The sequence below is a fragment of the Castanea sativa genome, chromosome 2 (assembly GCF_040712315.1).
Source record: "Castanea sativa cultivar Marrone di Chiusa Pesio chromosome 2, ASM4071231v1".
Taxonomy (NCBI): domain Eukaryota; kingdom Viridiplantae; phylum Streptophyta; class Magnoliopsida; order Fagales; family Fagaceae; genus Castanea; species Castanea sativa.
In genome coordinates this window covers 48,689,694-48,712,454 of record NC_134014.1, presented here as the reverse complement: position 1 = coordinate 48,712,454, position 22,761 = coordinate 48,689,694, and the positions used below count along the sequence as shown (strand labels likewise).

The 22,761-nt window shown below is 35.9% G+C and overlaps 1 protein-coding gene and 1 pseudogene across 1 annotated transcript; both read right to left on the bottom strand.

Annotated features, from left to right (window-relative positions):
- Positions 1 to 7,891: 7,891 nt before the first annotated feature.
- Positions 7,892 to 10,461, bottom strand: LOC142624564 (phenylcoumaran benzylic ether reductase Betv6-like). The gene is made up of 5 exons (XM_075798172.1): positions 10,161 to 10,461; positions 9,938 to 10,072; positions 9,210 to 9,465; positions 8,838 to 9,041; positions 7,892 to 8,336 (listed from the first exon to the last, which is right to left on the bottom strand). The coding sequence occupies exons 1-5, from the start codon at positions 10,341 to 10,343 to the stop codon at positions 8,170 to 8,172; spliced, it is 945 nt and encodes a 314-aa protein (XP_075654287.1). The 5' UTR covers positions 10,344 to 10,461; the 3' UTR covers positions 7,892 to 8,169.
- Positions 10,462 to 19,836: 9,375 nt separating this feature from the next.
- On the bottom strand, positions 19,837 to 22,378 carry LOC142624567 (phenylcoumaran benzylic ether reductase POP1-like; annotated as a pseudogene).
- Between the last annotated feature and the right edge of the window lie 383 nt (positions 22,379 to 22,761).

The window sequence follows — 22,761 nt, the reverse complement described above, 5'->3', positions numbered from 1 at the left end:
TCTGTCTGTAGAATTCTTTTTCCTGTTCCTGGAATCTGCAAAGGGGGAAGCTTTTCTGCTAATTTTTTCAACTGTTGGACTACTTCTGTATGAATTGAATTCCATGCTGGAGGAGATTTTTTCAACAACTTGGACAAACAATCTCTGTGTCTGGAAATTTTTGGAATGAAATCTGACATGTAGTTAACAATACCAAGAAACTGCTGGATCTGTTTGGTGCTGGTGAGTGTATCTGGAAATTCACTGAGAGAGACTGCTATGTGAGGCTGCAAAGTGTACTTTCCATCTGAAATGTTTACTCCCAAGAAATCAATAGAGGATACTCCTATGGCCATTTTCTTTTCTGAAAGCATTATCCCATGAGCTTTTACTAAATTGTAGAATTCAGTAAGCAATTTTTCATGTGATTCTGCATCTTTTGAGAATAGGAGGGTATCATCTACATAGATCAATGCATTTGACAACAATGGTTGAAACAGAGTTACCATTGCCTTTTGGAACTGGGATGGAGCATTTTTGAGGCCGAAAGACATTATTGTCCATTGATAATGGTGGTCTGGAATGCAAAATGTTGTCTTGTATTTTTCTTCTAGATGGATTCCTAATTGCCAAAATCCTGCTTTGAGATCAAACTTTGAAAATACTTTGGCATTGGAAAGATGCTGGAAGAGAGCACTTTTGTTTGGCAGTGGAAACTTGTCATCAGCAAGAAAATGATTAAGATCTTGGTAATTGATTACCAATCTGAGCTTTCCTCGAACTTGTTCTGCATGCTTGTTAACATAGAAGGCTTCACATGCCCATGGAGAAGTTGGGGGATCAATGAGGTTTTCTGAAAGAAGGGTAGCTAACTCCTGCTTAGCTAAGGACAAGTGTTCAGGGTTCATACCTCTATGACTAGCTTTTGTAGGGTTAACATCTTCATTCTTTTTGAAGGGGAGGGTTATGAAAAAGGCTTGGTTTTTCCACAGAGGATTTGGGTTTTTGAGGAGGAATTCTGAGTGGGTGGCTGCACAACATTCATTGATGATCCGGGCTTTCAAGGAGTCAAAAGTGTTTATTGAGAACAAATGTGGTACCTGGGTCCATGTGAGAAGGTGTTGTTTATGCAAGAGGCCTTTTGAGGACCATCTGAGGCTAGGTATCTGGTGAAAGAGGTCAAATCCTATGAGGAGGTCTTTGCCTGTGAGGGGGGATCCAAGGACTTGGTGTTTAATGGTAAGGGTTGGGAAGATTCTAATGTGAATGGGTTTGCTTTTCTGGGTGATCAGGAATGTTTCTCCATTGGTTGCTCTGAACATCTGATGATAGGGTAACCAAAAATCTTCTGGTAAAATCTTAGGATGGAGGATTGTTGCTGCTGCTCCTGTATCAAACAAAACTATTCCTGGGATGGGTCTGGAATAGGTATCAAGGAGGATATGAACTTGAGCTATTGGTGTGGGGCCAATTATTGGGGCTATAAGAGGCTGAGATGTGTATATGGTTTGGATTTCTGGGTCTGAATCATCTGTAATGCTTGAATCTGATTCATCTTCTGAGGTTGAATAAGCCATGACTGCCAAGGCTTGGGGGGAATAATTATCATCAAGGGAAAAGAGTGATTCAACATTTGAAAATGGAGTATCATCTGCATGAATCTGGGCTTGCTCCAAAAGCTTTGCTGCTTTTACTTTTTTTGGACAATTTTTTGCAAAATGACCGGGCTTTCTACATACAAAACAAACTTTTGAAGTTTTGCCTTTGAACTGCTTTCTTCTGAGAAATTTCCATTTCTTTTTCCTGAAAAACTTCTTCTTTGGACGAGAATGCTTCTTCTTCCAAGAATACTTCTTGTAATGATCTCTTCTCTTGGTTGGACAAGCACAAGTTTTGTCATAACACTTGATCTGCAAATCTTTCATTTTGCAATTGTCTTTAAGCTTGCTGTGGATCTTGTCAATCTCTGAAAGAAACTTTCTTTGATTGCAGAGTTTTTCCAAAGCAATGAGGACATGCTGATAAATCTCACCTAAAGAGGCTTGCTGCAAAGTGATTTTTTGAAGATTCATCATACGAAGAGTCTCATCACCAAGTGGTTCTGGGAATGAATTCAAGAAAGTGTGCTTGGAATTCACATCATCCATGCCATTAAAGGCGTAGTATCTGCTGGACATTTTGTCAAAATGTTTTTCCAAATCTTTTCTTTCAAAAGAACAGCATTTCATCAGTAGGAATTCATCTCTTGCTACTTCAGTGTAATGAGCTAATGAACCAAGAAATTCATTATGGAGGATTGTGAAAAAATCCTCGAGTGTGTTACTCTGGGCCGCTTGTCTTTGCCTGTATTCTCCAAGGTTAATCCACCATTGTCTCAGTCTGACTGTTAGTCTTGCTACAAATTTGGCAATAATCTGGGCAACTGTATTGTTTGGGGTTTGAAGTTCTGCTGTACACCATGAATACATGTTGAAAATCTCATCATGCCATTTTGAAGGAGGACTGTTATCAAGGGTAAACAAGTGCTTTGAATCTGTGGTTGATGAGTAGGTTAATCTTGTGTGGTGATCAGGGATGAAAGGTGGTGTAGAAAATATTGGTGGTGGAGGTGGAGGTTGTTTAGGGCGAAGGACATCATCTTCTTCTTCTACTTTTGGCTCAGTCATGAAGACTTCATCTAGGTCAAGGCCAGACAAGTCTAAATCTGTGTCATCAATGACTGGGAGGACAAAAGGTTCTGTTGGTTCTTGAAGAGTTAAAGTTCTGAGAAATGATGATATCGGGTTTGGAGGATAAGAATTTATGGCTAACATGTTCATATCTAGGGGTCTGGAGGAAGCACCAATAGTTGGATTTGGTGGTTGGTATAATGGTTCATTGTCTTTTTTGATGGGAGAAGGTTCTTTTTGTGGTTTGGTTTGAGGTTTTGGTCTGGGTTGAGGTTCTAGTTGGGGTGGTGGTGTTGGGTTTGTTATGCTGGAAAAAATTCCACATGGTTTGAAAGGATTTTGAGCTGGATGTGTCATGTTTAATGGTTGGAGGTTTTGGTATGGGGAAACTGGGGAAAATGGTGAGGGTACTGGTATGGACAGATCTTTATACGGGAGAAGGTGACGAAGAACTAAGAGAAAGTGACGAAAACCAAGGAAAAATACAAAAGGAAGAAAGTGACGAAGAACAACTAGGATACAAAGGACAACTAAAATACAAAAACTAAACTTAAAACATGAAGAAGGAAGCTACGGGAAAGTAGAAATGGTGAATAGGAATAAGGACGAGCTATGACTACAAGACGAACACGCTGACTGGGTAATGGGAGTGTAAGAAGATCATGGAAGCTTATTAATGACATATATTGCTAAAATAATATAGAAAATAACAGAAAAATATGGAATAGAACATAGAACAAGATACAACAAACTGAGGGTTATTATTAGATTGAACAATTTTTTTATAGGACTGGAAGACATAAACTGGGAAATATTACACAAACTGGCTAACTCTAACTCTAGAATTTTTCTAAGTCTCTCCACTCTTTCAACTCCTGCTGAACTAAGGAAACAAACGGCCAATTTATAGGCAAATATTTTACAAAATGACAAAATAATTTATAGTGGAGAAATGTGAATTCTGACTTCCTTCTTTACAGTTGTCGAAGATTTGTGATGATGCAATGCCAGCTGTCTTCTGAATGGGCAGGAATTATTCTTCTGCAGGATGCTTTACTGACAATGGGAATTATGGCACTGAGGGAAAGGACGAAGCATCATGCATGAAAATAGTTGAAGTCTTGAAGGAAGTGTGACGGCAAAAGGAAAACACACCAAAACAAAAGTGGGTCCCACAATTTTTTATTTTTTATTATCTTTTGTACATATTTTTCTCTAATCATCTCTTCCTTGGAACCATTCTTCATCAATGTCTACATCTGGATCATGGTTATGGTAATAAGGATCATCAAAGTCGAAAGGACTAGGCAGAAACACCCTGACTTAAAAAAACAATTATATATAAAAATTAATTTTTTTTTTATTTTTTTACTCTCTAAACAAAATTAGAAACACCCTCAATCAAAATTAAGACCACCCTCAAATAAAAAAAATTTATTTGTTTTGCTTTCAAGAAAAAAAAAAAAAAAGCCCAAAAAAAATTGAACTAAAATTTGAAAAAAAAAAAAAAAATTGTATTAGGCAAGCCCACCAGGGAAAAAAGCCCAATCTACTGAAACCCACGGATTCTCAAAAAAAAAAAAAAAAAAAAAACTGATTGGTGCAAGCCCAGCAAAGAGCAAACCCACGGATCTCAACAAATATAATAATAATAAAAAAAAATTATAAACTTAATACATATACGGTATACCCATTACCCATTACCCAATTCCTAACCTAATAAGAACCTCACTTGAGTCACCTTTCAGCAGCAGCAGTAGTGACTCAGCATCAGCAAGGTTGCCAAGGCAGCGATTCTAAAAAAAAAAAAAAAGACTCAGCAAGGCAGCAATAGCAACACTAAACACCCAGAGCAGCTCTGCGACGGCGAGATCAGAGATTGACTTAGCCCAGATCGGAGATTGCGAGATCGGCGATGGCAAAAAGCGAAGTGAGATCGGCGATGGCAAAAGTGAGATCGGCGACGGCAAAAGCGAGATCGGGAAATAAGAACCTCAGCCTTCAATGTGCTGCGGCGGCGCCGCCCCTGACCTCAAGCAACATCAAGTATTTCAGTTCTCTCTCCTTTTCCCTATCTCATCTCTTCTCTCTCTCTCTCTCTCTCTCTCTCTCTCTCTCTCTCTCTCTCTCTCTCTCTCTCTCTCTCTCTCTCTCTCTCTCTCTCTCTCAGTTTTTCTTTATCTCATACTCAATACTTTCTGACTTGTATTGTGAGTCCTGTGACTTAGACTTATCTTTTTATAATATAAATTGCTTAGCTTTTGTCTTTTTGTGTAAGTGTATGTAAATATAAAAATATGTAATTGTGTTGAAATTGCTGATATGCTCTTGTCTCTTAGTGTGGGGTGGATGGGGCCAGCATTGAATTGAGGTAGTGGTCTGTGGTCCCTAAGTCCCTTAAAAGTAAGTGAAAACACATTATAAAAGACAAAAAAAATAAAGAAAATTTATGTTACGCAATTGTGCAGTGGGTTGATATACATACATACATATATATATATATATATATATATATATACATATATACACACACACACACACACACACACACACACACACACACACACACACACTTTATTGTACTATTTTTTGTTGTTGTTTTTTATTATTTAATTACATATTTATGTTTTAATATTCTAAAACAATAATGGTTATATAATAACTAAATGATTTTAGTGTCAAAAAAGAAAAACTAAATAATTTGTTTTATTTGAGGTTTACTTATTTAGATCAATAATTTTATGTTGTATAAGAAAATATAAATATATATTATTTTTAATTTTTTTAGAAACCACAAAACAATTTGAAACGGTACGACGAAATAGATCGGTACCGAAATATTTAGTTCCACTAAACAAACAAAAACAGGGTCCAAAACGGTATTCATGACACTGCTTTCAAGCAAAAAGAAAAAGCAAAAAATTTGAACTAAAATCTAAAAAAGAAAAAATTGTAACAGAGAATCTGAAGAAAAAAAAAAATTGTAACAGAGCAAGCCCATCCAAGAACACCCTGAGAAAAATTCCCAGAGTCGCCACTGTTCATATACAAAGTGCTTGGAGGTCTAAGGGGAAAAGAATTCGAGTTGTGGGGTTAGTAGCATGTTGTAATTATTTCTCAAAAAAAAAAATCTTCTTTTTGGTACTATTCATGATTTTCATTGTACTTTTTTGGTACTATTCATGAGTTTTATTGTACTATTTAGCTAGATTTTTTTTTTTTCACACTTTCAACAAAAAGTTCTCAATTTTAATTATATAAGTTGTTTCCGAATGTCTTTTCTAGAGTGATTTTCCTTTGCCACATTTTTCTCTTGCTTCAATGATATTCTTGTTGGAATGACAAAAGGAAAGGTATCAAAAACAAGTTCACACCAAGGGTTCCAAAAATGAAAAATCCAATGGTCACAAACGTCTATAAATAATAAGCAACAAGATAGGGCAAGTTACTAGCAAGGCGAGACACATGTCTGTAATAAATAGGACTCATATCTCATCTAGGCCTCTTATCTAAAAAATATATATAAAAAAGCCCACAATAGCAGTATATAATTAAACATATGGTCAAGTGTTTTTAACACACACCAACGGATGTAATCAAATCTCCCAAAAATATCATTGGATTTTTTTTTTTTTTTTTGAGTTTTTGTAAATCAATAAAATAAATTTATAAATTCTGTTTTTATTATTAAATTTAAGAGAAATTCATGTTTGATTGCAAAGTGTAATTTTAAAAAAATTTAAAAGATATCAAGTGAACAACAAAAATCCTTTTTATCATAGTAAGCAAACTGCTAGCCTATCAAAAGACCTTATTTTGCAATACTTGGCTCTAAATATTTACTTTAATTAATGCACAGTTCATAACCACAAGTCCCACGATCAGGGACGGAGCCAGAAGTTTAAATTAGGGGGGGCAAAGTTAAATTAAAAAAAAATCTTATTAAAAAAAAAAGGCACATAATAACGCGACGCATATAGCATAACACTAAAATCAACAAACTTTATTAAATATTAACAACTAACTATTAAAATTTCATCACTGCACACTTTTAGTGCAATAGTTACTCCTCAAGTATAAGTGTTGTAGGATGTAGGGAGTAAGGGTTGGGGTTTAAGTCTCTATGAAGGAGACTCACACACATACATACTTAAATTAGGTTAAAATAGAATTTCTATCTTATCTCAAAAAAAAAAAAAACTATTAAAATTTCAAACCATCTCAACTTAAAAAAAAAAAAAAAACACTAAAAAGACAAGCACAACCATTAATTATTTGTTTTTCCTTTATTCATTGATATTGTTGCTTCTTTATTCAAGCGGGCATATGTAATAAAAAAACAAAATCACCAAACAGAGGGGTAGTTCATAAAAAAAATATAAAAATAAAAAACATCCAGTACGTGGGTCCAAACTCCAAACAGTAAAAGATAGTTAAAGTATTGATATAGAAATAGTGATTTTTCATTTAGCAAAAAAAAAAAAAAAAAGTATGAAAGTTCTCCATCTTCCGTTGAAAAAGAGAGAAAAGAGAGTTGCTCAGCTAAGAGGCTCTACCTGCTCAGCTAAGATGAGAGAGGAAAATACCGTGCTGGTGCTTTCTTGGTCTCTCTCAGAAGTAGATCTGCTATCGACATGCCGTGCGGTGCTGCTGCATTTTTGGTCTCAGTCTTCATTCCCTTTGCCTCATGTCTTAGTACTAGTGTCTCTCTTTGGGTTAGGGTTTTTTTTATTTTTTTATTTGGGCAATTTGACGGAATGATTTGATGTCAAATTGGTTTTGTTTCAAATTTTTTAAGGGCTAGGCTAATGTTTTTGGTAAATTTTTTGATTGTGCTCAATTTTATTTAGCCTTTCTATTTTGGTGACTTTCTTGTTGGCCTGATTTTTTGGGTTTACCGATTTGTATTTTTTGGGATTTTAGATTTGTAAATTTTTAATGGGCTTTTTCTTTTTGTTTAAAAGATTTTGCTTAGGGGGGCAATTGTAATTGTTTTGGGCAAAATTGCTCAACCTTGTAATCTATATATATACTCCTTGATTTTTTCCCAAAATTGGGGGGGGCCATGGCCCCCCAAAGCCAAAGAATGGCTCCGTCCCTGCCCACGATGCACAAATTATTAGCTAACATCGGGTTCAGATGAATTTTTTATGGCCCTCCATTAGCAAAAGCAAAAGAGTATCTGATTTGAGACACCGAGCACTTCACATGTTCTACAACAAAGAACCTCATAACAAGGATTTTTAAAATTTTCATCACAAGAAGCACAATTTGACTAACATATTCACCAGGAAACAAATTTACAAATTAAGGACCCAATCCAAGGGTTTACATGACACAAACAAGGGCATAACTAACAAGTAACAAATGCCACATACACAACATAGATTTTATTTTTGAGCAATGTCTATTTCACACACTACCGTGTGTGTAAGTGAGTGTGTGCAATATATATTTCCCTTTATTTTTATTGTACGTTGTAAGATAGTAAACACATTGCCACAAAGGAATGTTCCAAGTTTTAGACAAACTGGTCCAGGTATTCATCTGCAGTGGTGTATTTCACCTCTGGATAAAGCTCTGAAGCCTCCACGCCAAAAGAAGCCTTAACCTCAGAGTTTGTAAGATTTCCCTTCACAAATAGACTGTGGGCAATGGATAGGAAAAGGTTTGAGGGACTGGGAGACTCTGCAGAAAAGCAAAAATAAGTATCAAATAGCCCAACCATCTATGAAATTGTCAACATTCTCTGGCTAGTACATGGAACTGCTCAAATCAATAGGAGGATTACTTCCTTTTTTATTATATTTATGCCAACCAAAATTTTCAATAAGAGACCAAACAAGTTATTCACTAAATATTGATGAAATGAAGTCAGTCGTGCAGAAAAACAGTCAAATACAACTAATGTGTACATAGTCACTTCTAATTAAATTTTTTAGTATTGTCTCTAATATGCGAATCTTTGGAGTTACAGTCAGCTGGTTTGACTAACAGTACTAAGAAATGAAGAATATAATACAACTCCCCCAATAATTATCCACATTCCAAATGAGGTAACAAAGTGTATTCTAACAAATTAGATCGAAAAAACTCACACGTCTAAGGGAGGAGGGGATATATGATCCAAACCAAATTAGATCTATAAGAAAACACTATAAATCAACAGGTGAAATTGTTCTTACTAACCTTGGATTTTCTTTAGAAGTTGATCCTCCAGAAGATAAGTTTTTTCAAGGGTCTTGCCAATCTTCTTCTCCCATAGGGAAACAATCTCATTGAAGGACAAAATATTTGCAGGGGGTCTAAGATGAAGGACCTTGTTCAAGGTTCTTGGATCGTCCACTGCTTTTATGGTATAAGTCGCAATATCCTCTTCTTTGGAAAAAATTACTGTTAACATAGAAAATAACATTTACTTTGTCACCTTTATTAACCAAAGTAGTTGATCTATAGTTGACTTACATCTAGTAAAAGGCACACACACGCACGCACATACATAGGCAAATGAGAAAATCTTGACAAGTTTAAAGAGAAAGATGATTGAATTTATGTTAATACCTTTGGTGTTTCCATCTCCAATTATTTCTACTTTGTCCCTAGGAGGAGCTGTGAAACTGCCAGTGCCACCTGTAAGTGCAATTCCGAAGTTGGGCAAAAAGTACCCAGCAAAGCCATTGGACACAAGGTAGGTATATGGAATTCCTTCGGCCTCGATGGATCTTCGGATGCTAGCCTTGACCCCGAGATGATTTTTAATTGGATCGACTGCCTTGGCACGATCCAAGGCACTTCCAAACTCGGACGGGAGGAACCTCTGAAACCCACCAATATTTCATTGTATATAATGTAACTTTCTTGATATCTCATTTAGTTCAACAATTACAAGCTAAACAGCTAATAGAAGAAGTTAAATTGCATATTTGGTCATCAACTTTTGCCTTTTTGCTTTAACATGTTTCAAAAAAGTCATTACAATAATTTGATAAAAGTAAATTGCTGGAATAATAAATGAATTAATGACACAGAGGTCACTTTGAGGATGTTGGGCTTATGACATGACATGAATTCCATTTCTCACATCTTCAATTTTCATTTATTTTATTGTGATTAGTATCTTTTTGAAACAATTTTGAAAGTAAAGAGATTAAATAAAACATTTTAAATTTAAAGGACGATTTGATAACAAAGGCCAAAGGTTGTTGAAAACTAAATAAGCAACTTTAGAAAAGAGGGAAAAAAAAAAGTTGGAAAATATTAAAAAGTTTTAGGAAAGATATGTGCCTTGCCTTGATATTTCCAGCTTCTTTGATGGCAGCAATAATATTCACCTGATCAGCTATCTGTTGTGTTCCAACTGCAGAGATAACTACATCGACTTGCTTTATTGCCTTCACCAAGCTCTCATGATGATAGATGTCTCCCTGTGAAAAATTACGACTTTTAAGATCAATATACTAAGCCAAAGTATTAAACACACGCAAGTTGTGGAGAACTAGACTTTGTACATACATGGAGAAGTGTCACTCCAGAGCTCTTGAAGCTCTCAATGAGTTTAGACTTTTCAGGATTAGAAGCCGTGTTCTCTCTGACCAATGCAAAAGTGGGGTGCCCAGCTTTCGCACTTTCCTCTACTATGTATTTTCCAATGTATCCAGTCCCTCCAATTATCAAAATCTTGCTTTTGTGAGCCATTCAGAGATAATTTCAAAATGATTAGTGGGTTAATGGGTTAAAGAAAAGCAGAGAGTTAGACTATCTTAGTGTATTTCTATGTGTCAAACAAAGGAAACAGAGTTCCTTAAATACATAATCAGCAACTGTCTTGGTCTCATGGTCATTAATGCGTACCGGCTCCCCAATATAATAAAGGTGAAATGAATGGCTCTTTGTTTGACTTTTTCATGAAATTTTTTAGACAGACTCTCATTCCTTTGTTTTTTAAGTTATATTTCCTTTGTTAATTCTATATTAGTTATATAGGTTTTGTATACGATATTTCGTCATGCAGTGTGCTAAGGGATCGCAGACTCGCATTCACTTCTACAATAGAAAAAAATGAAAAAGTTCAAACGTAAGTGCTGACGTTGGTGCTAACCTCCAAACGTACGTGCTGAGCTCCAACTGTTCTAAATTATTTGTAGAGCTCAGAGACTGAGTAATTTTTGTTTTTGTTTTTTGGGTAGTGTTATAATTTTTTATTCATTCTAATTTAAGGTTTAGAGATTTTCTTATTTTTTTTAATACAAAATAGAAATTCTACTCTAGTCTAATTTAAGTGTAAATGTGCGTGAAGCTTATTCCCAGAGGTTTGAACTCTGACCCTTACCATCTATGCGCTCATTAATTTTTTTTAATATAAGATAGAAATTCTACTCTAGAATAATCTAAGTGTATATGTGTATGAAGTTCCTTTTTAGAGACTTGAACTCTAGCCCTTGTCCTCCACACTCCACAGACACTTATACTTGTAAAGTGACTATCGCACTAAGGGTGTGTGGTGGTTACACGTTTTTTCATTAATATTACGCATTTAGAATTTATAAGTGGATAAAATAATTTGAAAATTAACAGGAGAGTGATCTTATTTTTTAGGTAATATTTTATTGGGAGTTAGAGTTGTATTTTTAACGATAGTCCTTTAGTTTTGTTTTTACTTAAACATAAGAGTGCAGGAGCATTTTTGAACAAAAAAAAAACAAAGAGGATCCCAAGAGAAAAGCCTCAAATAGTAGTGGATATAATAGGGTAATTCTAAGTTTAAATTGTACTAGCAATAGCAATGTAAATCTTTGATTGTAAACTAAGCAAATGTGTACAACATTGTATAAGGGGAAGGGGGAGAGTGCCAATTCATTTTATCAAGATTTTGATTTTGTTGGAACTTATTTATGTGAATGCACTAGTTTTTAACAATAAAGAACAAGTTTAATTTGAAAAATCTCACTAACTATAGAGTTAAGTGAATGTGTTGTTTCTGAAGGCTGTTTTTTACTTGGAGTAGAATTCCGTATAAAACGGATTTTTTATTTATATAGAATAGCGCTTCAAGATAAAACTATAGTATTGATCTTCATGTTGGGCGCAATTCCACACACCAAAATTCAAGAACACTTTTCTATAAAGCATTTTCATTCAAGATAAAAGGAGAATTAAAATGATTTGTTCTTACTCGAGAGAGATAATCAATTTGTGTGGAAGAGAAGGTCAAATAGAACCATTTGATGGAGAAAAAGAAGCTGACAAGACAAATGGTCTGGTGATGTGTTAAGTTAGGTAAGCCATTGGCATTGACTTAGTAAAAAATACCAAAATCTAGTAAAGATTACAAAAAACTAGACACCAATAGTGTCAAAAACCCAACAATCAGAATCAGTTATAAAAACCAAGATTGACAAGCAAACTAGATATAAAAGCCCAAGAATGACGAGCAACTAGACAGGACGAGACATGCATATGAAATAGATAAGACCAACACTTCATCTAGACCTCGTATCAAAAGATACCAAATGAAACGCACAATAGTATATCAACTCACATATGAGCACACTCCTAATCCCCAAGAGTATGATTGGATTTTTTTTTTTTGGTGGGGGGGGGGGGGGGGGGGGTTGTTTGTAACTTTGTATTGGACAAAGTTTACAAATTTTCACTAAAAAATTAACATGGTTACATATTTTGAAAATCCAATTGTTGGATTGCATGGTTTTTATGTTCTTAATTAACATGCATGTCAAAATACCAACATTAGGGTGGCCTAGTTGGTGAGAAACCAGGCCAAAAAGTCTCAAGACTTGGGTTCGAGCATTAATATCACATGTGACTGTACTTTTATTACATTCAGTGGTTCCCTTATTTTTTTTCTCATATTTGATGGTACTATTCTCATATTGTGCAGTACTAATATCATATATGATTGTATTTTTGTCACATTCGGCGGTTCCCTTATTTTTTTTTCATATTTAATGGTATTATACTCACATTGTGCAGTACTAATATCACATGTGAGGATAGTGATCCAAGTGCAGAGATCACTACATCAACTTGCTTGATTGCCTTCACCAAGCTTTCATGATGATATATGTCTCCCTGTGAAACGATCACATGACTTTCAAGATCAATATACTAATCCAAAGTATTAAAAACACACCCACGATGTGGAGAACTAGAGTTTGTACATACATGGAGAATTGTCACTCTAGAGCTCTTGAAGCTCTCAATGAGTTTAGACTTTTCAGGATTAGAAGCTGTGCTTTCTTTGACCAATGCAAAAGTGGGGTGCCCAACCTTCGCACTTTCATCCACTATGTATTTTCCAATGTATCCAATCCCTCCAATTATCAAATTCTTGCTTTTTTGAGCCATTCAGAGATAATTTCAAACTAAATGGATTAATAGGGTTTAAGCGTAGAAGAGAGTTGGACTATCTTTAGGGTAATTTTCAGTTTCAAACAAAGTCAGTCAGAGCTCCTTAAATACAATTACGTATACAGAAACATCTTTGTCTGACTCCTTCAACTATTTTTTTTTAAGACAACGTTGATTCCTTAATTCTATTAGTTATAGGTTTTGTTATGATATTTCGTCATGCAATATGCAAGAGGGCTCATAGTCATAGGGGCTTCTTCTTTTCATTTGTTTATTACTTTTAGAACAACCCAATAGTCTACTATTAATCAACAAAATGACGTAATTAAGGATTTACAATATAACGTATGTGCTAATCTTCAACCGTTCCCCCTCTTCATTTTTATTTATTTTAAATTTTTTTATGAATCTCAAAAAAGGGTTTCATTCCATTAAAATTTGGGAAAATTTTGTTACACGCGGTTATACCAAACATTAACGCACATTAGAAAAAATAACTAAAATCAAGTCACAATTTTAGTTATTTTTTTGAGTGTGTGTAAGAGCATGTGCGGAATAAACATTGCTCTTAAATTTTTATATTAAATCATTTTGAAGATGTCATACAATACAATTTTTGATCTCATCTAGCCACATTTTTAAATTGTGATAGTGTTGAACATGGTCAGCTATGGGCTCTTGTATATTGCTTGTCTTCTTATATAGCTGAAGTTCCTACGAACCATCACGGCACCGTCCTACATTGAGCATTATATAGTTTATAAATTATTGTGAACCTATTTTGATATCTTAAAATATGGGGCTTTGTATAGACATGAGCCTTAAGTATGTGTCTTGTCTTATTGCGCATGTGGATCGAAATCAATTTTACTTTGTGCCTTTTATTTTTCTCTTTTCTTGCCTTTTTTGTGCTTTTGTAGCTGTTTATGACTATTTAGTTCAGCCCATTGGAGATTAATGGCTTGATTGGATGGAGGGGAAGGAGGAGGAGTGAAGGGGAGTAGAGTAGAGTTGGCTAAAAATAAACTAATTTTGTGCTAAATCTACTCTACTCTCCCTTCCTCTCCCTTAATCTAAACGAGCCACAACTTTCCTTATAAGCTAACCTATTATTTATTATTAATTACCTGGACAAGCCAATGACTTATTTAACACACCATTATAATACTTTCCCATAAATTCAATTATTGTTATCACAATTAGAACACTAGGTACTGTTCTTTTCTTCACTTGAAAGTGTTTTTCTTTTGCCACATATTTTTCTCTTGATTCAATGATATTCTTGTTGGATTTTCAAAAGGAAAGGCATTAAAAACAAGTTCACACCAAGGGTTCCAAAAATGAAAAATCCAATGGTCACAAACGTCTATAAATGATAAGCAACAAGATAAGGCAAGTTACTAGGCGAGACACACTTCTGTAATAAATAGGATTGATACCTCATCTAGGCCTCTTACCTAAAATATCAAAAAAGAAAAGAAAAGGCCACAATAGCAGTGTATATATATATATATTTCTTTTTTTTTTTGAGAACCCAGACCAAAAATTTATTCAAACTCCTGCAAAACTGCAGTCGACCAATACAAAAGGATCAACCTCAATAGGAGTATCCTCCACCCAAACATGTGGAGTATCAAACTTTTTAGCTAACTTGGCTAACTTATCAGCCACAGCGTTTCCCAACCTACGTACATGGGAGAAAGAAAAGGATTCAAGTTGCGATGCCAGGGAGGTTGAATCTGCAATAGCGTTACCAAATGAAGCCAAACACGGTGTGTCTTCTTGAAGGTGATTTATGACAGTTGCCGAGTCCCCTTCGAAAACCACACGCTGCAAGCCCAATTCGATTGCAAAAACAATCGCTCTCCTGCAGGCCAGATCTTCAACGTCTTCCACCGTAGGTGGTAAGTTTATTCTCTCTGATTAAGCACCCACCACCTTTCCTGTAGCATTCCTTATGACCACTCCAATACCAGCACACGACGTCTCATGGAACAGAGCACCGTCGAAATTTTCTGAGTAAATGCACTGGAGGAGGCGGCCAACGGGAAGGGTCGAGGATTGCTAATTCTGGTTGGTTGGCTTTCTGTGCTGCTTGGTATTCGTATAATCTGTCCTTCGCATCAGCAAAAATCTTAGAGTAAGGGATGGAACAATTCCCTGCATTCCTCTTCGTCCATGTACTCCAAGCAACAAATGCAAACAGCTCTGTCAGATTTGGTTCGTTGCAATGAAAAAAACCTGTTAGTAAATCTGTTAAGCAAGTAAATCGGGTTGACAGATTACTACGACATGGTTCAATCTCCCACCAAATCTCCTTAGTCACCTGAGACTCCCAAAGAACATGGATAGTGTCTTCCTCCTCCCATTGCAAAACTCAAAAGTAGAGTTGTGAGTCACTTGACGATGAGTGGCGGAGTTAGGATTTTAGTCTAGAGGGGGCAAAATTAAAAGACGATATTAAAAGTGAAATTTATCTAAAAAACATTAATCAACAATAATAACAAAATAAATAAACGATTGTAAGAAAATATGAATATATTTTATATTATTAAAATAAATAAACAAAAACAACCCATTCATAACTACTAAAAAATTTACAAACTGATGGAGTAAAAATATGATTAATGTTACTTAAAAAATATAATGAATAAATGTTTGAAATTATTTTTTGTGATTGATAACATGCCAATTTGTAATACATAAGTAGTAAAATTTATAATATCTTTAGCATCATTTAAAGATAAAATGCTGTGAAAAGTATCATAAATAGTAAAAATTGTGTAAATAATGATATAAAATAAAAATAAAAAAATAGTGAAATAGGTGGTTTGGTCACTTTCAAGTTTCAACAAGTAGAAATTTTTTTTTTTCTTCCATGTGACTACTAATACAAAAAAAAATAAAAAAAAGGAGTCAGGGGGCAGGTGCCCCCCTCGCCCCCCTCTGGCTCCGCCAGTGACGATGACACAGGTTTTTCCTTGTAGGCATTGCTTCACGCCAGGCTCGCCATAGAAAATGCTTAATTTTGTTAGGGACATTGATACTCCAAATTTTCTTCCAAAAGCCATTGTGTGCTGTCGGATTTGACTGCCCCTGCTTCAGACAAATTCTTCGCTTCATCAAGCATACGGTAGGCAGATTTTGTTGAGTAGACTCCATTCCTTGTTCTTTGCCAAATCAAAGTATCAACTGGTCTGCGATGACTAAGGGGAATACTGAGGACATCTTTAGCTTCAATCCATGGACTGTCACACCCCTCAGTCTCCGTGTCAGACGGTTCATAACCACTTCGCCTCTGCTTTGACATGGCTGAGGAATTAAGCTGACAGGCCCTGCAATACCGCAGCGAATTCTCCTTTTTCTGAATATCAAAACTCGCCAAAAGTCAGTCAGCTAGTTGGTGTTTGTAAACAAAACCCCACTTCAATAATGCTTGACCCTCTGGTTTTAACTTTTTAAGATTTGGTCAAACACTCTGTGCTTCTAAAGGAGTAGAAGCCTGCAAAATGGTGAAGCAAATGATGGTCAAAAGACAAAGTGAGGACAAGCCAGCAAAGGGCGTTCAAAGAAATTGAAGTTAAGAGCATTCATTTAGCAGGGGATACGGATTAAAATGTTGTGAATACGATGTTTACAAGGATGACACATCGGTGATGACGGTGAAGATGCTTGGTGTTGATCAAACAAGGTGGAAATATGTTCTGTATTTCCTTTAATTTCTAAGCTTACTGTCGAGGATGGCTTTGTCTCTTTATTGCTACAGGACAAGGCAATTTTGAATCTGTCGCATGAGTGTGTGCTGTGGCGGCCAACGGTATAAACTAATTCCGTTAGCATACCATAGCATTTTGTTGAGCCAATTTACATCTTAAAAGCTTTCATGTTTTTTTCCGAGATTACCTAAAATTTTTTTCTTCATTTTCAGCTAACTTAATGGATATGTTAATCGGAGTAAAAATGTAAAATAAAAATTATGTTAAATTTAAGACATTATTTTGAAACAAAATGTGATAAGGCACGGGCCCACAGGACACAGGCAGATTAACCTTGTGCCCAAAAAAAGCCCAGACCCGAAGTAGGGGCCTATCTCCCTTCGGGTCCACTATAAAGCCCTAAGCTTCATCAAACGAAGCCCATTAAAAAATCAAGATGTACACATGCGGCCCATTGAAAGGCCTATACCTTGGTCACATGAAGGGCCTTTGTTTATAGCTAAAAAGCCTTCAGCCAAACTAGTCTTAAGGGCCCTCCTCACAATAAGAAGCCTTTCTTTCTTTCTTTTCTTTTTTTTTTTTATTTTTTATTTTGACTGAAAAGATAGAAATATATTAATCAAAAGGAAAAACAAAAGAAGACAAGGAGGCCCGGCCCAGTAACTTTACAACCAAAGAAACGGCCTAGAGCTAAAAAAACATGGCCCATAACTCCAGGACCTGCTAAGACTTAAAGACAAAAGACAAGGCCATGCATATTACACAAGGGCCATGCATACAACGTAAAAATATAAATCCTCCTCCTCGGGGAAGAGTCTTTGCAAGTCTCTTGTATTCTTCCAGTAAGGATTCTGCTTGCTTAAAAATCTCGCATGGGTGGGTTTGAACATTCTTAAACTGGAAGTGGTTTCGAGCATTCCATAGTGACCAAGAGATTATGGCCCACAACTCAAGGTCATTTCCACCAAGTCTGTGTAACATATGTCGTGCGAGCATGAAGAAGTCCTCTGTCTCGAAGCTGCTCTTCTGTAGTTTACCCCGAACCAAAGCCCATACGTTTCGGGGAAATGGGCATTCCCATAAAATATGCTTGGTTGTTTCATCTACCTGTCCACACAAGGAGCACTTCGGATCAATCTGCACTTTCCGCCGGGCAAGGTTGGATTTCGTAGGGAGAATATCGCAACACGCTCTCCACATAAAGGTCCGAACCTTCGGAGGGACGTTTAGGGACCACATCCTCTTCCACAGGCGCTGATCCTGAGAAGCGGACGAGTGCTCCCCAGAGTGGGGGTGGCTGAGCCGGAGGGCCACGTGATATGCCGTCTTCACCGTAAACTCCCGAAGCTTATTTTCCTTCCGCGTCAACTTATCCCTTGTGTTCTCCGTGCCCAGCCTAATCGTCAGGATGTCATCCACTGTGGCTCGAGTGAAAGTGGCAGCAAGAATACTCCGTTCCCACTAATGGGTCTCCGCATTGATTAAATCACAAACTCTCAACTCTCGGTCTGCTCCATCTTTGAACCGTGGAGGGTGTGGGAGCCACTTATGTGAGCTGATTCCAATGGACCTCCCATCACCCACTTCCCATACAGCCCCTTCCCGAATCACATCTCGAGCTTGCAGCAAGCTCCTCCAAACCAAAGAAGGGCTCGAGCCTAAGCCAGCTTCCATAAAAGAGCAATGGGGAAAATACCTTGCCTTATACACTCGGTAGAACAAAGAATGTGTCTCCTTAATCAGCCGCCACGCCTGTTTAGCTAGCATGGCTAAGTTGAACGCGTGGATATCCCGAAAGCCCATTCCACCTTTCTTTTTCGAGCCACACAACTTACCCCAATTAATCCAGTGTATTTTCTTCTCATTTCGAGTTTGTCCCCACCAGTACTTGGATAAAACTGAGTTGATCCCATCACAGATGGTTCTAGGAATTTTAAACAAACTCATGGAGTAGGTGGGTATGGCTTGAGCTACCGTTTTGATCAGCACCTCTCTTCCGGCCTTTGAGATATATTTCTCCTTCCAACCCATGACTCTCTTCGTGACCCTCTCTTGCAGCTCCTTAAAGGTACTTTCTCTCTTGGAGAGTAACTGAGAAACACAAAAGGTTTATTTGGTAATGTTGTTCTAATAACATTGTTTAAGTGTTGTGAAAATATGTGTAGAGTAAAAAGTATTGTGGAAATATGTGTTGTGTTATTTGAACAATAAAAATTGTTGTTTAAACAACACAACCAAACATACTCAAAAGTATTTAAAAAAAATAAGGGATTGCATAACTTTTTGTTGTCTGTAGGAAAGGTCACACGAACCAAGAGCTTGTAGGATTGGAGGCTTGTGTCTCAAGTTCTTCCTTCTTCCCATAGACACAAGCAATGGCTTGGTTCTACAACTCAAGCAACTGCTCCCGTAATCCAAGCCATGGGTCAGATACATGGACAAAGAGAGTATGGTCTAGTAGAATAGGCGAACAACATGGTCTATAATATAAAAAAAACTGTAGTATATCATTTATTATTGCTATTGAGTCACATTAGCGTAACATTTCGGTCCACTTTGGTCTAATTAAGCCAATTTAGTTCACTTTGGTTTAATTAGGTCCACTTCGGTCTAATTTGGTTCATTTTTGTCCATTTCGGTCCTCTTCCGTCCATTCGGTCTATCTCGGTCCACTTCGGTTCATTGGGTCTAACTTGGTCCAGTTTGGTCCATCTCGTATGCAGTCCATTTGGTCAACTTCTGTCAATTTGGTCTATTTCGGTGATGCTTTGAGAGGAGATGTTTGTATATAAAGAAGAGTTGCTTCATTTACAATTATGTCGCATTCTTTGTGTAATTTTAGTAGGTTATTGATAAAATACATTTTTGTATATGTTATTAAAGTTTTATATATATTTTTTAATATAAGTGATAAATTTAATTATATATGCTTTTTCTTTAGGCCGTTCAATATGTAGAGGGGATAAATTGTTTGTAAGGAGTACTAAAAAAAATTTAAACCACAAATTACTTATCTCGTCGTATATAATAATTAAATGTAAAATACATTTGGTGCATGTATCTTCCATTTCACATGGGAGTAAACCTCACACAAAGAACTGACAAGTAGCAAATGCCACATAGACAACAAAGATTTTAATTTTATTGTACACTGTATCAACATATTGCCACAAACATGTTCCAAGTTTTAGACAAACTGATCCAAGTATTCATCTACAGTGGTGTATTTCACCTCTGTATAAAGCTCTGAAGCCTCCACGTCGTTAGAAGCCTTAATCTCAAAGTCTCCAACATTTCCCTTCACAAAGGTAGAGTGGGCAATGGATAGGAGGAGGAGGTTTAAAGGATTGGAACACTCTGCAGAAGAGAAAAAAATAAGTATCAAATACCCCAACCATCTTTGAAACTCTCCTCATTCTCTAGCTAGTACATAGAACTGCTCAAATTAATAGGAGGATTACTTCCTTTTATTTATTTATTTTTATGCCATCCAAAAATTCCAATAAGAAACCGAACAAGTTATGCACTAAATATTGATGAAATGAAGTCAGTCATTAAAAAAAATGTCAAATACAGCTTCTTGGTTACCAGTAATGTGTACATAGTAACTTCTAATTAAATATTTTTAGTATTGTCTATAATATGTGAATCTCTGGTATTACAGTTAGCTGGTTTGACTAACAGTACACAGAAATGAAGAAGATAACCCAACTGCCAACTTCCCTAATAATCCAAATGAGGTAATAAGGTGTATCCTAACAAATTAGATAAAAAAAAAAAAATCATATGATCCAAAACAAATTAGATATATAAGAAAACACTATAAATCAACATTTGAAATTGTTCTTACTAACCTTGGATTTTCTTCAGAAGTTGATCCTCTAGAAGGTAAGTCTTCTCAAGGGTCTTGCCAATCTTCTTCTCCCACAGGGAGACAATCTCGATGAAGGACAAAATATTGGCAGGGGGTTTAACATGAAGGACCTTGTTCAAGCTAGGTTCTTGGATCGTCCACTGCTTTTATGGTATAAGTTGCAATTAATATCTTCTTCTTTGGAAAAAATTACTGTTAACATAGAAAATAACAATTACTTTGTCATCTTTAACCGAAGTAGTTGATGATCTAGTTGACTTACATGTAGTAAAAGTCACACCCACGCACACACATATATAAGCAAATGAGAAAGTCTCGACTAGTTTAAAAAGAAAGATGATTAATTTTATACTAATACCTTTGGGGTTTCCATCTCCAATTATTTCTACTTTGTCCCTTGGTGGAGCTGTGGCACCTGCAAGTCCAACTCTGAAGTTAGGAAAAAGTACCCAGCAAAGCCATTGGAAACAAGGTAGGTATATGGAACTCCTTCAGTCTCGATGGATCTCCGGATGCTAGCCTTGGCCCTTAAATGATGTTCAAGTGGCTCGAGTGCATGGATACGATCCACATCACCTCCAAACTCGGACGGGAGGAACCTCTGAAACCCACCAATATTTCATTGTATATAATGTAAGTTTCTTGATTTCTCGTTTAGTTCATCAATTACAAGCCAAACAGCAAATAGAAGAAGTTAAATTGCATATTTGGTCATCGACTTTTGAATTTTTACTTTAACATGTTTCAAAAAGTTATTATACCATCATATAGAAGTAAATTGCTGAAATAATAAACGAAATTAATGAAACTAAGGTTACTTTGAGGATGTGATGTGAACTGGAAAAATAAAATGATATTTAGTCAATTTTAGGCGACTAGTCTCTTGAACTTGAAAAGAGAGAAAAAAGATTTTTTGGGATTAATGTTTTTGTTTGTAATAATTATGTCAAGCAATAAGACGAGAGAACCTCATCAACAAATTCTAAAATAACGCAAATTACAATACTAATCTACTTCTTCGTTATTCAAACATAGAATTATCACTAAGCGTTTAATTAGCCTAATTTAAATTCTTGTAAATAAAATAATAATTTATCAACACATCATCCTAGGTCATAGGATGTGGGGTCTATGGCATGGCATGAATTCCATTTTCCACAATTTCCTATTATTTTGGATGATTAGTATTTTTTGAAACAATTCTAAAAATAGAGAAGTATTAAGGAAAACATTTTAAAGTAAAAGGAAGATTTGATACTAAGGCCAAAAGTTGTTGAGAACTAAATAAGCAACTTTACATTAAAAAAAAAAAACTGGAAAAATATAAAAAAGATTTTAGCAAGATATATATGTGCCTTGCCTTGATATTTTCAGCTTCTTTGATGGCAGCAATAATCTTCACTTGATCAGCTATCTGTTCTGGTGATCCAAGTGCAGAGATCACTACATCAACTTGCTTGATTGCCTTCACCAAGCTTTCATGATGATATGTCTCCCTGTGAAACAATCACATGACTTTCAAGATCAATATACTAATCCAAAGTACTTAAAACACGCCCACAATGCGGAGAACTAGAGTTTGTACATACATGGAGAAGTGTCACTCCAGAGCTCTTGAAGCTCTCAATGAGTTTGGACTTCTCAGGATTAGAAGTTGTGTTTTCTCTGACCAATGCAAAAGTAGGATGCCCAGCTTTTGCACTCTCCTCTACTATGCATTTTCCAATGTATCCAATCCCTCCAATTATCAAAATCTTGCTTTTTTGAGCCATTCAGAGAGAATTTCAAACTAAAAGGATTTATAGGGTTTAAGCAAAGCAGAGAGTTGGACTATCTTATGGATAGTTCTCAGTTTCAAACAAAGTCAGTCAGAGCTCCTTAAATACAAGTACGTATACAGAAACGTCTTTTTTTGACTCCTTCAACTATAGGTTTTGCTATGATATTTTGTCATGCAATATGCAAGAGGGCTCATAGTCATAGTCGCTTCTTCTTTTCATTTGTTTATTACATTTAGAACCACTCAATAGTCTACTTTTAATCAACAAAATGACGTAAGGATTTACAATATAACGTATGTACTTTTAGTGTGCAAGAGCATGTTGGTTGAAAGTTTAATTAGTGTGTAAAACACTAATAGATGTTTAAACCCCCA

What these genes read in the sequence shown, in the direction of transcription:
- LOC142624564 (XM_075798172.1), bottom strand. Translation starts at nt 10,343, where the DNA reads ATGGCTCACAAAAGCAAGATTTTGATAATTGGAGGGACTGGATACATT. An exon ending in AAGAAGCTGGAAATATCAAG is followed by an intron (nt 9,466 to 9,937) that starts GCAAGGCACATA and finishes GGTGGGTTTCAG; the next exon opens with AGGTTCCTCCCGTCCGAGTT. An exon ending in ACTTCTAAAGAAAATCCAAG is followed by an intron (nt 8,337 to 8,837) that starts GTTAGTAAGAAC and finishes GCTTTTCTGCAG; the next exon opens with AGTCTCCCAGTCCCTCAAAC.